General features: G+C 35.8%; 2 protein-coding genes across 7 annotated transcripts; one reads left to right on the top strand and one right to left on the bottom strand.

Annotated features, from left to right (window-relative positions):
• Nucleotides 1–406: 406 nt before the first annotated feature.
• LOC114387013 (splicing factor YJU2-like) lies at nt 407–9,418 on the top strand. The gene is made up of 8 exons (XM_028347116.1): nt 407–523; nt 1,279–1,500; nt 1,772–2,056; nt 2,270–2,335; nt 2,669–2,722; nt 2,833–2,940; nt 8,326–8,407; nt 8,974–9,418. The coding sequence occupies exons 2-8, from the start codon at nt 1,303–1,305 to the stop codon at nt 9,159–9,161; spliced, it is 981 nt and encodes a 326-aa protein (XP_028202917.1). The 5' UTR covers nt 407–523; nt 1,279–1,302; the 3' UTR covers nt 9,162–9,418.
• Nucleotides 9,419–10,474: 1,056 nt separating this feature from the next.
• On the bottom strand, nt 10,475–16,427 carry LOC114387011 (interactor of constitutive active ROPs 4-like). Of its 6 annotated transcripts, none has more exons than XM_028347110.1 (5): nt 16,305–16,427; nt 16,076–16,158; nt 13,848–13,929; nt 12,687–12,766; nt 10,475–11,864 (listed from the first exon to the last, which is right to left on the bottom strand). In XM_028347110.1, exons 4-5 carry the CDS (start codon nt 12,698–12,700, stop codon nt 10,736–10,738), a joined length of 1,143 nt encoding a protein of 380 aa, XP_028202911.1. In that variant the 5' UTR covers nt 12,701–12,766; nt 13,848–13,929; nt 16,076–16,158; nt 16,305–16,427; the 3' UTR covers nt 10,475–10,735. The 6 variants fall into 6 exon arrangements, with proteins under 6 accessions (XP_028202911.1, XP_028202910.1, XP_028202912.1 ...); XM_028347109.1 differs by having other exon boundaries at nt 16,076–16,189; nt 16,305–16,422; XM_028347111.1 differs by having other exon boundaries at nt 12,687–12,769; nt 16,076–16,189; nt 16,305–16,422.
• Between the last annotated feature and the right edge of the window lie 558 nt (nt 16,428–16,985).

Below are 16,985 nucleotides of genomic sequence, written 5' to 3' on the forward strand. Positions count from 1 at the left end.
TTTTGAAAATGTACCTCTAGAATAAGTATATATTTTTTTAATAAAATATCACTTAAGAATTAAGATAGTTGACTAGAAAATAAAAAAAAATGATAACCACTTACCTCTAACTTTTTCTAACATGAGTATTAGTGTTCTTTAAATCCTATATAAAATTTTATTTTTATCTTATCCTAATTATTCTTTAAACCCAAGTTTTAAACTATCTTCACAATATATTCATTATATAATACTTTATTTTCATCATCATTATACAATATTTTGTGTTTTCCTTCATATGGTATATGTAATTCTGGAAAGACATTTCTAGAAAGTAAAAGGGGTGTACTTCTTCAAGAAAAATGGTATAATGGGTAATTGAGAGGTAGAAAGGGGTATGGTGGTGTACATAGTAGAAATGGGTGTAAGTAGCAAGAGCTCAATAGTTCCCTATCAAGTTCCGAGTTCCCTCTCCGCTATCTGTGATCCTACACTGCACCCTCTCCGCTCCTGTTCGAACCTTGCCGCCGTCATCGACGAGAAGGTATCTGTCGATTCCTCCCCCTTTTCATTCTTTTATTTTTGTTTCCCACTCACCGATGGATTCCTCTTCTCTGCAATTGCTTCAGAACCTCTCTTAATTCGATCACTCCTTTGGAGTTGGGCTAATTAATCTCACCATTTATATTTTCCTTTTCGAAGTGATTTTTTTAGAATATGTGTTGGAGCAACTCGTCTAGTTGTATTGCCTTCGTTCTGTTCAATTTTCAAGCATTGCGTGATGGAATTTTGATTCTTGTTCCTCCTTGTTTTTTGGGGGATTCACGCCTGCCCATATGTAGTTCTAGGAGCTAAAATCTTCTTTTCTTGGGGAATTCATGAAAATTTGCTTCATTTTTTTAATAGGGTATGTGCATGTTTGGTTTTAAGTTGTAGAACTGATTCTATAATGAGTTTTGCTCCTAAATTTCATAATAAAAACATCCAAACACAAATCACATCACTTCAAAATTAATTTTAACCAAAATCAATTTCATTGAAAATCAATTTTGCCTATGTACATCCAAACACGCACTAAACTAATTAGAGAGATATGGTTTGTGAGTTTAGGGTTTAAGACTGAAAGAGCATTTTTTCCAACTCAAACTTAGGCTTATGCATCCACATTGTGGTCGTAGTTATTATTGCTGTTGTTGGCTTTCAGTTATCCATAATTGCTTATTTTTTATCATAGATAGAAGAAAACCAGGGGTTGTTCCTGCTGTTGAATTTAATTTACTCGGTTTTTGGTAAATGCAGGAAGAAATTTGAATTTGAAGAAAGATGGGAGAGAGGAAGGTGTTGAACAAGTATTACCCACCGGACTTTGATCCGTCGAAGCTTCCCAGAGCAAGAAGGCCAAAGAACCAGCAGATCAAGGTCCGCATGATGCTTCCAATGAGCATTCGATGCAACACTTGTGGTAATTACATCTACAAAGGAACCAAGTTCAATTCCAGAAAGGAAGATGTTATTGGCGAGGTTTGATTATTATTATAATACAATTTCAATTTCAATTTTTCGATCTTCAGTACCTGCATTTCAGTTTAATTTGTATACTTTTTTAAAGGAAATTCTAATGTTTGTCTCTTTGGAATTTTGTATTGGGTTTTTTCAATTTTATGATTGATTATACGTTTCTGTTTAAAATATTCATAGAAACTGGAGGTTCATAATTTCTTCTTGCTTTATGCGTCATTTGATTCAATTGTGACATTGAGATTGACCTTTTTGTTTGATTTATTTTGGGCAGACATATCTGGGAATTCAAATATTCAGGTTCTACTTTAAATGCACTAAGTGCTCAGCTGAGGTTACCATGAAGACTGATCCGCAGAATTCGGATTACATCGTTGAATCTGGTGCAACCAGAAATTTTGAACCTTGGCGTGCAGAAGATGAAGAAGCTGATAAAACGAAGGAGAAGAGGGATGCTGAAGAGATGGGAGATGCTATGAAATCGTTGGAGAATAGAACCCTGGATTCTAAAAGGGAGATGGACATCCTTGCTGCATTGGATGAGATGAAGTCAATGAAGGTACTTACTACTGAGACTGCAATGTATTAAATTTTAAACCCGTGCATAAATGATGTATTAAATTTTAAACCTGGGCATTATAGTTGTAGAATATAGTGCATTTTTGCTGTAAAAGTATGACAAATATTTTGCATGAGTTGTTCTAATAATTGCATGTGTATGAATGTGAAGTCTGTCTATGGTAATTGCTAACATAACTCATTCATTTTCCAGTCTAGGCATGCAACTGTCACTGTTGATGAAATGCTGGAGGCTCTGCAGCGCACAGCAGCTGACAAGGTATGATAAAAGTTAGTATATAATATATTTGCTTTCTTCAAGAAATTTCCGGTTTGAAGCAAGTGTTAGTTATTGATTACAACTGGAACAGGAATATATGCAATATGAAACTTCTAAAAGTCTCTCATACTAGTATTTGTTCAACTCTGATTAATTTCTCTTTAAGCAAGTGTTACCCCTGAACTTTTATTATTGTTAAACAACCAGTGTAAAATTTATTATCTATTATTTCTAATTTTGGGGTATGGTATAATTACAGTTTGTAATTTTGAAGCATTCTTTAATTATCAATTTCCCCCTTGATAAATGAGTTAACCTATATAATGCTTTCAGGAGAAAAGGCTGGAACAAGAAGATGAAGCTCTGATAAAATCAGTTGTCTTTCATGCAAGTATTACTATCCTGCACTTCTAGTTTTCCACGTTCTAGACTTCTATCTACTTATATTTTCAGTCTATTTCCTTTTTGAAATTAATCTATATGGTTTGTTTAAACAGAATTCAGACGGTTTTGTCAGAAGAATTCGTGATGAAGATATTGAAACAGAGGAGCAATTGGATCAGTTTTCAAATGGACATGGCGAAACATCCAGTTCTAATACTAAGGTAAGATGATGACAAGTGAATGTGTGTTGTAGTAATAGATTTTTCTTTAATGTCTTGTTGGCCTTAATAGAAACAGAGAGAAAGAGAATTGTGAAATTGTAAACTCTAATTTCATTCTCAAACAGTTTCTGTTACATTGTAGCTTTTATACTATATATTGGAAAATTGCAGAACAAGCTTCTAACTGTTAATTTCCAAGCTGTCACATGACAGCTGGACTACTAACTTCCGCACTCTAACTCACATAACTGAGTACAATACTCACATACCCCCCCGGCCCCAAACTTAAGGTGGGTGAGCTTGAGAGAGCTCCAACACCTTCAGTTTGTCCCTAATAAACTGAAAACTAGTAGGAGAGAGAGGTTTAGTGAGGAGGTCCGCCCACTGGTCCTGAGCTGGTATATGAACCACATAGAGTTTGTTGCTGAGAACTTTCTCCCTTACAAAGAAAAGATCAATCTCCATATGTTTGGTTCTTGAATGAAGAATTGGGTTGTGTGCCTGGGCCACCACTGCACTTTGATTATCACAGAAAATGAGAGGCTTTAGGAACCCCAAGTTCTTGAAGTAAGGTTTGAAGCCACAAAATGTCAGCTGAAGTTTGAGCTAAGCTCCTGTACTCTGCTTCTGTACTAGAGTGAGCTACCATTTGCTGCTTTCTGGACCCCCAGGAGACCAGATTTGGTCCCAAGAAGATAGCTGCACCTGACGTGGACCTGTGGTCATCAGGGTCAGCCGCCTAGTCAGCATTGCAGTAAGCATGCAGACTTAAGGGCTGATGAAGAGAGGCTGGAACAAATTTGAGACCAAAGTGCAGAGTACCCTTAAGGTACCGGAGGATACTTTGCTTACAGAAAAACTGATCTCTGGCCTTGTAATAGTGGCATACTGAAGAGTCCTTACTACTGACCTGTACAGAGTGGGATCTTGTAAGAAACCATTACCAGCTTTGGAAAGCTTCAAGTTAATCACCATAGGAGAAGAGATTGGTTTGGCTTCAGCCATGTTATTTATGTGCAGAAGATCTCTTATATATTTGCTGAGTTAGTAAAAGAGAACCAGAAGAAGTGCGATGAACTTTACGAAGAAAGTAATCTAGTTGACCAAGTTGTTTCAGAGCAAAGGTGGAATTTAAATGACCAACAATAGTTTGCACAATAGAACTAGAGCTTCCAGTGATGATAATATCATCAACATATACTAAAAGATAAACAACATCTCTGTCCCTTTTCTAAATGAAGAGAGAGGGGTCACATTTACTGGTGTGAAACCCATACTGCAGTGAAGTACTTTGGAACCTTTCAAACCACTGCCTAGGGGCCTGTTTTAGCCCATAGAGAGCCCTGTTCATTCTGTAGACAAGAGTTTTATCCTGTGAAAAGAAACCAGGAGGTTGTTGCATGTGAATGGTTTCATGAAGAAGGCCATTGAGGAATGCATTGTTGACATCTAGTTGATGTAAACTCCAATGATGACTGAGAGCTAATACGAGAATGAGTCTAATAGTGGTAGGTTTAACCACAAGAGAAAAGGTCTCATTAAAATCAAACCCCTGCACTTGATGAAAGCCTTTTGCCACCAATCTGGCCTTGTACCTGTTAATGAAGCCATCAGGATTCTCCTTGACCCGAAATATCCATTTGCAGCCGATGGCTTGGCGACCAGGAGGGAGAGGAACAAGAGTCAAAGGCTTGTTATTAAGTAAAGCATTACACTCAGCTTGCACAGCAGTCTGCCAGTTAGGATCCTGTAATGCCTGTATGACAGATTTAGGCTCTGTGTGTGTGAGGAATAATGAGGGATGCAGTCTGGTTTGGACAATACCAGACTTAGCCCTGATCTGCATAGGGTGAGAATTTTAAGGAACAGGAAAATGGAAGGTTGACTCAGAAGAAGAATCTGAACCGGAGACAGATGCAGTGGTAGAGGGAAGTTCTGAGACAGAATCAGTAGCCAACGGTTGAGTGACATGGTCAACTGATTGGGTGACAGGGTCAACTGGTTGAGTGACAGGTTCAGAAACTATATTTATAGACTGAGAAGGAGGTGGATTGGGTGCAAAGTCTTGAGGAGGGGAAGAGGGATTAGAAACATTATTTTGTGCAGAAGTTGATGAACACTGAATGGTGGTTGAAGTATGAATGAAGGTTGCTGGATCAGCAAGGGGAATGTTTGCAGAAAATGAAGATGAGGATGATGGGGATAAAGAAGAACTTGGTTTAGAAAATAGAACAGGGTATGGAAATTTGGTCTCATTAAAAACCACATCTTTGGAAATGAAAACTTTTCCATTTGGAGACAAGCACCTATAGTCCTTATGGTTAGAGGAGTATCCTAGGAAAAGGGACTCATGAGATCGAAATTCCAATTTGAGAGTTGCAAGGTCTTAGAAAGGGAAAACAAGCACAACCAAATGCTCTAAAATGTTTATATGAAGGAGGTTGACCAAACAGAACAGTATAAGGGACTGAAAAATTTAAAGAAGCAGTAGGTAGTCTGTTTATGAGGTGGACAGCATTTGTCAGCAGTGACAAATGCCTGATCCCAAAACTCAAGAGGCATAGATGCATGAATAAGAAGAGTGAGACCTAACTCTACAATGTGACGATGTGTCCTCTCAATTACACCATTTTGGTGATGTGTGAGGACAAGCAAGCCTGTGAATTATCCCCAAATCTGTGAGAAATTTATTGAGAGGTCTGAGCTCTCTACCCTCCCCCCCCCCCCCCCCCCCCAATCTGTTTGTAATTAAATTGCAGCTCAACCATGTTTTAAAACTGTTTAAAGACAGTGAAAGTATCAGCTTTGGAATTTAGAAGGTATATCTAAGTGAACCATGAATGAGCATTAACAAAGGACAAATAATATCGAAAGCCACTGAAAGAAGGCATAGGGGACGGTCCCCACAAATCACTGAAAACAAGTTCTAAAGGTTTAGAATAAGTAGTAGACAAAGGAGCTTAAAATCTGTGAGATTTGCCTATAGCACAAAGCAGAACAAAAGAAAGTAGTCTCTTTATTTGATATGGGTATATTACAATGATTCAATACAAGTTTGAGTGTATGATCATTGGGGTGTCCTAAGCGGACATGCCACATAAACCTTTAACTAGGAGAAACAACAGTAGATACATATTTTGTTTGTGAATCAGAATTAAAGACTAAACAATTTGCTGGAAAACACAACTTGGACTGAGGCTGCAAGTGGAGGCTTGGAAACTGGTACAAGCCATCAGAATCCACTGTGCCTTGAAGCAGTATTTCTGTAGTTTCCTGAAATTTCACAAGACAATAGTCACCATGAAACTCAAAGAAAACTAAATTATCTTTATCAAAGCAACTGACACGTATCAGATTTTTGGTGATTGAGGGAACATGAAGCAAATTATGCAACGACAAAGAGACATTAGATTTGACAGGTGACTGAAAATAAGAGGATCCAGAGGAAGAAATGTGCAGACCTTGTCCATTACCAATGAAAATTTGGTCTGGACCTTCAAAAGAGCTGAGTTGGCAGATGTTATTCTGATCTGCAGTGACATGATAAGATGCTCTGGAGTCTGGGAACCAAGTGCTGCTAGTGCACCAGTTCGAACTTCCTCAATTTGCATCAGTTCGAACTTGCTTTCGATAACCGAAATCACCGAGTTGTAATCAGAAGGTAGTCCTTTTAGAATAACATCAACATGTTGCTCCGGTATGATCGGATCTCTGATTGAAGCTAGCGCATCAGCCAAAGCTTTGATGTGCAGAAGAAATTCCGAGATGGATTTGTTATCAAGAGTAGTAGATCGCAACTTTGTGCAAAGTTGATGAGCTTTTGCTCTAGTTAACTTCTGAAAATGATCGTGAATTTTCTCCCACACTTGAAACGCATGAATGGACCCTAGTACACACGATAAAATTGAGCTAGAAAGAGATGATTGAAGCCACGTGAGGAGCATTTAATCTTGTATCTCCCATGCAATGTACGCAGGATTCATGGGGCTTGAATCCTGATCAGCTTCATTTGCATATCTGAGAGGAATGTTTGGATACACTAGATATCTGTGTAATTGATGCGCTTTGATCACTGGTACGTGTTGCCTCCACAGCAAGAAGTTTGAATCAGTGAGCTTCTTAGTGATTGAGTGCACGAAAGCAAAAGATGAAGAGAAGGAAGGAGGAACAGAAGAAGGAGGATTAGATTCGGCCATTGCAGGATCTTCAAGCTCTGTATACCATAATAGAAACAGAGAGAAAGAGAAGAGAGCGAGAGAGAGAAACTAGAATTTGTGAAACTGTAAACTCTAATTTCATTCCCAAACAGTTTCTGTTACATTGTAGCTTTTACACTAGATATTGGAAACTTGTAGAGCAAGAATTTGTGAAACTGTAAACTCTAACTTCAACACTCTAAACTCACTTAACTGAGTACAATACTCACAGGCCTAATTAATTATGGCAGCATCATGCAACTCACTCATGATCTTTTTCGTCCCATCTGAACTGCTGAAATCCAAGATCTTTAACCTTTAACCTTACATTACTCTTATATCCCCTATTTTCAGTTACCATTATCTTGAGTCATTTCTTGACTCTTTTTCTAAACCAGCTGTTCTCTGTGAATTTGATTGCACTATCCAGTATTCATTCAGAACATGTGTGGCAGGCTCTTATGAAATTTCTTGTCAACTTGTGTAAAGTTTCTGGTGTTAATATTAGGGTGTACAAAATGACCTAGAGGATTGTAAAAATGAGTAACAAAGTGGTTAGGAAAAAAACCATTTTTGATCATTAAAGAAACAAAAAGGGAGAACTTAATTATGAAGTTCAACAGTGCCCACAGCATGAAAATGGCTGCTTGAATTTTTTTTTCTTGTTAAGTGTCAAAAAATGAAGTTGCACCTGAAAGACTTGTTAAATACACTTGTTTATTTCTGCAAAAAAACAAAACTTGATAATCTAGAACTGGCATTTCTGACTTTCAACATTCCCCAAAATTCAAATGCATATTTTCTAGCTTGTTTGCAGTGTTTTTCTATTGGTCTGTTTTTAAGGGGTTTCTTAGATCTTCAGAGAGATATTGGCATGCCATGTTGCATGTGTTCTTGATCTTTGCTTTTTGTCTCTTACCATTTAATTTTTATCTTCTTTTTTAATGGATTATTTGCTTACATTTTTTTTAAAGTAAGTTTATATTTTTTTATATGTTTACATTAAAACTTGAAATATGGGAGAAATATGGTATATATGTGAAGATCATCAAATGGTTTGACATATAGTTGAAGTTTTTCTAACTTTGCAAATTTGAGGCTGAGCATTTTTTTAGGTGTCTGATATTTTGAATTTAAGATGACAAAATCATGTACAACTGTTTGAGCTTATGTTTGTATCTGTCTGCAGAGGCAAAAGATTTCAGAAGATTGTCCAAGCAAACCAACTGACACTCTGACAAAAGCCAGTTTGGATGATTCTGGCAAACAAGGTATGTGCACTTTTTAAATGTGTTTATCAACTAGATAGATACATCAAACTTCACCAATGCATCATGTACACTGAATTTTAAGTAATGTTACTGCTCAGTGAAGTCATTTCTATTGAAAGAGGATTAACATGAGAGCAGATCAATTTGATGGACCATCTTCAATTGTGTATTATATCAACTAATCTGCTTTTACCTTACATTTGTGATCTCGCTCTCTCCGGGTGGTATTAGTCAAGGAACACAGCCCCCATGCACCCCCTCTTATTAAAAAGAAAATCTGATTCGATCGCTCTGTAATAATATATTGATTTGAGCTCTGCACTAATCTGATCTTTGTTTGCCTAATATTTGTGTAGCCTTTTTCATAACACTAGTATGATTTGCAGAAAGGGGGTGGGGGTTGATAGCTGCACACCATCCACATTAGCATTATTTCATTTTGATTCATGTGTAGTTGGCTATAGTTTGATTTATTTATGTATCTGATATTTTTCTTCCAAGAGATGTTTAATAATACTATCAACTTGGGAATGTAACACATTATGCCATATGTTGGTTATTTGCAGAAAATTCACGCAGTGGTGGAAAGCTTAATTCTTTAGTGAGGATTTCTGTCATTAAGAAACCAGTGACCTCTGACGTTAAAAGTCCTGCAGAACCAGAACAAAAGAAACAAGAGAAAGATAATGAAACAAATACTGCTAGTGGACTATTATCTTTGTGTCAAAATTACGGAAGTGATGATGAGGACTAGTAGTCATAAATATTGAATGACTTTTTGTTTAACTGTTGCTCATTAGATTGTAATTGTAAGTTGTACTTGCAATGGAATGTGTGTCATATGCATATTTCTTGTATGACTAGAATAGAAATACACAGTTTTCAAGCTCTTACAGAAATCTGCAGAAATGCTGGTTATGTTGTTTAAGGAGAATGGAAGAAAAAAAAGCATAAATTAGACTGATTTATTTTATTTGTATATAGAGCATAGATTTGTTATTTGTGCTGCTATCTGCTTTGCTTCTCAATTCCTCCTCTCCATAATTTTGAGTGTTATACATCACGCCACATGCCGGCAGTAGAATTGGATTATTATTGTTTAGTGTTCAAAAGTCTGAGTTATATTGAGTATGAATTAAGCATTTTAAACACGGATTACCGTTTTGGGCTAAAAATTGATTTAAGTCTAAATTTGTGACTATGTTTAGAATTTTTGACAGGCACATGTAGATGCACAACACACTGACCTGTATTTCCTACACATTTTAGGTACTTACAACTGCGTTGTTTATAGTAAATAAAGATGATGATCGTCTTGTGTCAGGATGAGAACTTTTCCAGTTGGCAAAAGGTGTTATTTGTTTCGTGAAATCCAAAACAAGAGATATGTACTTCGGGTAAAAAAACAATAGAACTAATTTTGCTAGAGAATTAACCGTTACTGCAAGATTAATCCCCACTCAAGTAGTAAGTCGTCTTTCTAGAATGACGCCACTAGACAATTATCAAACCTGTTTACTCAATGAATTTTGCAGGATCATTATTGGTCGTGATTTATATCTTGGAAATAGAAAGCTCATCTAAAAGTTTTACTGCAATCACGTGGGCAGTTAGGCTATCATAAAATTGAATCTTGCACTCACCTTTTTGTATATTATTTTCATCTGATCATTACTAGCTTTGCTTCTCCCACAAAATTGAGTGCTGTTATTGGATACACTAATCTACGAACATGGTATTCAGCAGACTCATCTGCCCTCATACTCACCATCAAAATGGTGCAATAGAGCGCAAGCATAGGCATATTATGGAGCTTGGTCTAACTTTACTCAAGCTAAGCTACCTCTTCAATATTTGGATCATGCATTTGTTTCCAGTATCTATCTATCTAATCAACATATTACCTTCCTCAGCCATTGATAATGAGGTTCCACATACGAAGTTGCTCACTGGCAAACAATATAACATTTTAGATATTAACGTTATTTTAGAGTCATACCAAAGTTAACAGAAAATGAAGCATGTTCTTTAAGACATTAACTCCAAGCAGTGCAAAACCGGAGAATATGCCTAAAAACAAGTAAAAGTGCTCATCGCAGCTTCAGGAGAAGTGAAATATATAATCCATCTTTCAAAAAGTTCACTACCTTGCACAGATCATGCAACAGTAACACTACACGCTTAATGGCCTTAATAATACCAGAAATGACTAAAGATACCAGAAAGATGCAAAACAGTAAGCAACTGCTTTTGCAGTTTCTGCTACCATCAAAACATGACCTTAGTTAAAGTACTACTAATTTACTCACTGAATATATAAGCCAGACATCACTTTTGGCTCTTCTTTTTCCATAAATCACCAAACATTCTAATCCCAGAACCCTTCCTCTTTCCACCTCCAAAACCGTCATCCAAGTCATCAGCCATACCGGGAGACCCCACATAGCCGTTGTACCTACCAGCAGGTGTCTCAAATGTGCCACCAAAGTGCTTATCCATGGAGCCACACCTTTCAGGAATCCTTGCACTCATATCCACACCCCCAGCAAGCACTGCAGCTGCAGCATCTGCTGCTTTTCTCCATTGCTCAGTTTGCACCCTTAGCTTCTTCATCTCTGACTCCAACCCCTCCTTTTCTGCTTCCACAGATTTCAACTTCTCATCCAACTTGTCTGCATTGGCTTTACTGGTTTCCAACTCTTCTCTCAGTTGGTTCAACTGCAAAGTCATTCCTTCTTCCTTGGTTTGAGCAGCAGACACTTTTGAAACTGCTTCATTCAGTTGGTTCTTCAGATTCTCCTTTTCATTACTCATGGACTCTAACTCCTTACCTTTCTCTTCCAAACCGGTTTTCAACAATGCAATTTCATCATTCTTTAGTGTCAGTTCATGTTCATCCACAGAAAGCTTTTCTGGCTTTGATATTGCTGCTGCATTTGTGTCTTCAAATGGTTGAGTTTCCTTTTCTGATTGATCAGCTGGTTTGCTGAATTCAATTGTCAACTTCTCAATTGGAACTTCAAACACATCAGTCTCTAGTTGGTCGTCATCAGGTATAACATCTTGGGGTTTGATTTCAGTTTTATTAGACTCTGGAGCATTCTTGGAAGTGGATTTCTCTTGGAGCTTCTCTACCACTGGCAATACTGATTGCACAGCTTTCTTCACTAGCTCATCTTGAGCTTCTTTCTTTGCGGCTTCAGCAGAAGCTAGCTGGTCCTTTAAAACTTTCAACTCTACTTGTGCTTGACCGAGCTGAGATTCCAAATCTGCAATACGAGTTCCTAGCTTCTTCTGATTTAATCCCTCAGATTGAGTACCTCTTGGGGAACGCCGGTCTCCTAGCTTTGGACTTCGGTCAGCAATCAGCCGATGATGCAACGGATCAGAATCAGAACTTGATGTCCGATGTTGATGTGGACCTCGTGGAGACTGCCTTTGAGGCAACTCAGACCCCCTGGTTGGAAATGAAGGCTTCATCAAAAACTATTTAAAGAAACTACCAGTTAACTGAAAAATGGATATAGAATTGGCTGCCTTTTCTCATCAAGGGACACAACATAGTAACATGCTCCACATCAAAATTGTGTTTGTAATACTCCAATTTTCAATAAATATATCATAACATGATAAATAGCATAGAGATCAATAATAACATTGTATACTAAAGGCAGAAGCAGACAAAGAAACCACTTGTTTCAGTTTCAACAGTCTTCACAATGGTGATCAGAACCTTCATCCTTACATTGATCACCACGTACTGATATTGCCAAAAAAACTTTCAACTTCAAAACTTGACTTGTTCCGTCAGATTCCAAAGAACAATTTTTATCTAACAAGGCACCAGTACGTTATGCAGAATTTCTCAATGTGTGACGAGAATCGCTCAAAGAGGCTCATAAAAACTCAACAACCAATGTAACCCAAAACTTAGCTTATAAGTACTGGCTCAGAAGTAGTTTTCATCATTAACAGATATGATACATTTCCATTCATCATACAGATTTTATTCATTAGAGGGAGAGCTAAAGATATATAGTGCGGATTGATCAATAAAATTGGAACCAGGGAAAACAAATACAAATATAACTTTGACAAATGCACCAATGATACATATAAGCAGCACTAAGAGTGACATGCATTGCTTGGTTGATGAACAAGGAAAACAGAAAGAAAACATAAAATTAAGTTTATTAGCAATCAGAGAATATAGATATAGAGATGCTAGTATATGAAAGCAATGGAATATTATTATTACAAATGGATACAATTATCCAACCTTGATCTTGGCATCTGATATGCTTGAAGATAGCAAACAATGGAACACTATGAAGGATTTGTTGGCTAAAATAGTCTCACCTGCTAACAAAAATGCAAGTTCAAATGAATAAACTGTATGAACAAGTAAACTCCGTCCACTTTAGAAACACTAGAAACATGAAGAGCAGTACACATAATTACATTTATAAAAGAAGGGGCATAACCTACTTATATAGATATAAATAATAGAATAAAAGGTACAAGATAAACAATGCACCATTTATAACAAAAGGGGTAGAGGAGTGGGGGCATGGAACCTTTTTAGCAATTTTGCACTTGCCAGCTTTTATTAACAGTAGAGAAATGACAATGAGAAAACATTCTTCAAGATCTCACTATACCTCTATGAAGCACTATATGAAGCAAATGGAGTAGTTTCAAGTTAATGGCAGTTAGGCTTTTATATTCCCTCATCTAGCCTCAACCTTCTCCAAACCATAATTTGGTAAGAAGAGATATAGAGACAAAAAAATTCACAATGGCTATGTACATTTATGACCTTGAAAGCCTTAAACCCTCATTATCATAAAGGAGCCAACTCACTACAACCGCGACTATTAAACTAAAAGGCAATTGATTTAAACCCAAGATACCAAAATTTATCTTCCACTAGAAACTAGGAAGGTAGAAGACCCTTTCGGAAAAATCAAGAGATAAAAAAAGAAAAGATGCATAAAGCAGCAGCCCCACATTGCACACTGGTCCTGTGTTCAAACAATGACATGCTATAAAAGTATGCCTTTAATACCACCCCCAAGAGCAAGAAAGCATGCAGAGTCAGAACCTACTTTATTCAGTGCTTTTTGCGTTGTTTACAAGCATGTAAGTGCTGTAAATGTTGCATGTTTTACTCAAACGGAGTAAATGCAACCTAATACAAAACAATGGTCCACAGTTTAAAACTCATAGAGATAATACAAAACAACCACCCCAAGAAAGGCAAAAAAGAATTTTTATGTGACCCCATATATATATAAGCAACCTGATACTCCTAGCAAAGAAGTAAGCACTATTTCAATTCACCATTAATTGCACTAGGCCCACCACATATTCAAGTGGTTGTATAATGGAGTTGACAGAGGGTACAACTCAAATAGTAGTCATATCAGTGCTTTTTTACCTTGGCTTCTGAGTTGTAGTCCAAAGTAGTTTGTTGTTCATGGACCTCTTTTTTGAATCAGAAGCTTAGCAATGATGAGAGCCTAAAAGCAAGCATCAAACGTTAGCTCATTAACATCAAAAGAAAAAATGAATAATTGTAACACAAACAAACAAACTTGTTAAGAAAAAAATCAATAGTTGAGAAGTTACTCAGTCCATGTAACTTGTAGATAGCAGTAGGTAAAACAATTATTGAAGGAAAATCAGTATCAAGATCTTGTGTTATTTTGAAAATTGTGGGGACTGACCATCACAGACCAGAAAAAGAAAAAAGTAATGTTGGAGCCCACAGTTATTTGGTAAATATATTCTTCTGTTTATTATCTCTTTTTTATTTATTTATATGCTGCAAATTACACTTCTCAGAAATGAAAATGATATTCAGATGGTAGAATATCCTTTCTCTTTGCAATTGTCTCTCCCTTTTAGGAAACTGAACCCATCATTATAAAAAGGAATGGCAACACTACCCCATAGTGGATACAGATGCATATGAAGAGAGAGAGAGATTAAAATTCTTGTAGTGTAGTAGTGAATTTGTATCACAATTGAAAGTTCTTTTACCTTTGACCTTAAAAATATAATGTGACCACATACAACTCTTTTTGGAACCAATGCAATTAAAAACTATGAATTGTTATGACAATGACAATACTTCCACACTAGATATGTACATAATGTGTGAAAAGTTATGCAACATGTGAATAACATAAATATTTCATAAAAACAATTGTACTTTTAAATGTTGAGTTCTAAGCAAGAGTTTTATTTTTTTCTCTTTTTTAAATTAAAGAAATTCAGATAGCATAAATTTTAACATTTGTTCTTTTTCACGTATTTAGACAAAAGTTACAAAAGATAGCATAAGGTAACTTTTTTTTTGTCAAAATCTTATAAATCTTGCATAAGGACAAATAGATAACTGAATAATGTGTATAGTAGAATACGCCCTTTTCACAAACATGCTTTGGAGAGACTAATATTTCCATGGCTCGTATTCAGACAAAGAAAGTAATCACACATCCAAGGGAATAGTACATAAATAAAAGCAATATGTTTGGAAGTTTAGGCTCCTCCAAAGAGCAAGAGGAAGAAGAAGAAGGTCTTCAATGTTCTTAAATACTAATCACATTTTCTTTACTTTTCTTCTCAAATCCCTCCAACACAACACAACATTCCCTACTGCCATGTTTGGCAGATGGATTCAAAGAGAAAAGAAAACCATGCTACCAAACACAGCATAAGACAACTTACATGGATTAATTAATCACGCACTCACGTGCGCGTGAATTGTGAGACTGATGAAAAAAAACAAATTTAGCTCATGCCATACAATATTTAATAAAAAAGAATAGTGAAAAAATTAATCAACCTTTCAAAACAGCAAATGGTATAGAAATATTGTTCAAATATTGAAAAAATCGCATATGAAAAAAATATATATTTTACTCCACTTGCAGACAACTAAAGATCTGAAGAATACAAATGATATTTTCATTCTACTAATAGTATCAATGATTATTAAATTATTGTACCTGTTTCGAAGTTTAATAGGAACCACAGTAGTAATAACTAAAGATTTAAAAGTAACATTTATTAGATATCATTTAATTATTGTATCTGTTTCCGAGATTAATAGACACCATGGTAATAATTAAAGGTTTAAAAGTAACATTTATTAGGAATCATAAAAACTTTCTTTGAAAGATATACATATGAAAGAAATGATTTGACCAATAAAAAAACTAATACTACAAAAAAGATGGCATTCAGAAGACAAGGGTCAATGGCCCCTGCACACTGCAGAGGAAAAACTGAAAGGGATAAGATCTTGATGGCATGGTGAGGACTCTCCGAATGTGTGTTCATTTATGAGTTTGGTAAGCAAAGAAACACTCAAAAACTGAAGAAAAACAATAGAAAGTTAGAAACTTTGAGGATAAAAAAATTAATGGTCATTCCCCTCAATAAAAAAAAAAAAAATCAAAACAAATATCAACCCACCACACGTGTCGTGAAAATTGCTTGTATTTGCAGAAAGCGAAGAAAAATGAGAATGGAAGAAAAAAAATGTACTATAGATTCCATAAGCATTGTGGAAATATTAAACAACACATGTTCTATTGTTCTATGGAAATAATGAACAATACTATTGATGAGAATATACTATAGATTTCAAACACTCACCTTTGATGACAATATTTTGCATAAGAGAACAATGGTGTCAATCAACCAACACTGTTGAAGGATCTGAAAGCATCACACCACAACTGCGAAGGGAGAAATATCTCTCAACAAAGACTAAAAAACACAAAGTTGAGGAAAACACTTTAAGTGTCTTGCATATATATATATATATATATGAAACAAAATGAGAGAAAAAAAGAGAGTAAATGATGAAGTGAAAAGGACATACCCCAGAAAGAAACAGAAAACCAGGAAATCCAAGACACTAGAAAGGCACACGAGAAAGAGAGATAAAAAAAATAAAAATGGGGTTTGAAAGTTTGAATTAAAGCTGTTACGAACTGTGACACAACACTAGGTGGTGGCTTATTTATGAGTGTGCAACTTTCAAACTCTTTGGAGGGAGGAAGAGTACAAAACAAAAGGGTCATTTTGGGAAAAATGATTCTTCTTCACAATAATTAATGCCTTCTAATATTATTATTATTATTATTATGCATTGCCCTTTCTTGGAAATCTAACTTGTGTATCTTACACAAGAGCTCTTGTCTTTTTGTCAGTTTCTCCACAATTCAAAAACCTTCCTCAGTTTTTTAACATTTTCTTCTTGTTTTGAGCTCTGCATTTCAAAACTCACAAGGGTTTGAATAATAATAAATTTAATAACTAATAATAATTTTTTATATTATAGTGTAAGATAGTTAATGAAATGTTGCGTATAAAGAATGGATTTTGCTTTCCGTTTAGGTAATGTATTTGGTCTTGTGTATGAGTGGACGAAATCTCTTAGCCAAATTGTCCACGTGCCTGACATAGAATCATCTAAAAACAGTGTGGATTTATGTATGCTACTAGTGATTAAATTAATAATTAGGTACGAATGTAGCACCATTTTTTTATAATGTGTTTT

Source organism: Glycine soja, chromosome 15 (assembly GCF_004193775.1).
Source record: "Glycine soja cultivar W05 chromosome 15, ASM419377v2, whole genome shotgun sequence".
Classification (NCBI taxonomy): domain Eukaryota; kingdom Viridiplantae; phylum Streptophyta; class Magnoliopsida; order Fabales; family Fabaceae; genus Glycine; species Glycine soja.

What these genes read in the sequence shown, in the direction of transcription:
- LOC114387013 (XM_028347116.1), top strand. Translation starts at nt 1,303, where the DNA reads ATGGGAGAGAGGAAGGTGTTGAACAAGTATTACCCACCGGACTTTGAT. An exon ending in AGGAAGATGTTATTGGCGAG is followed by an intron (nt 1,501 to 1,771) that starts GTTTGATTATTA and finishes TATTTTGGGCAG; the next exon opens with ACATATCTGGGAATTCAAAT. An exon ending in ATGAGATGAAGTCAATGAAG is followed by an intron (nt 2,057 to 2,269) that starts GTACTTACTACT and finishes TTCATTTTCCAG; the next exon opens with TCTAGGCATGCAACTGTCAC.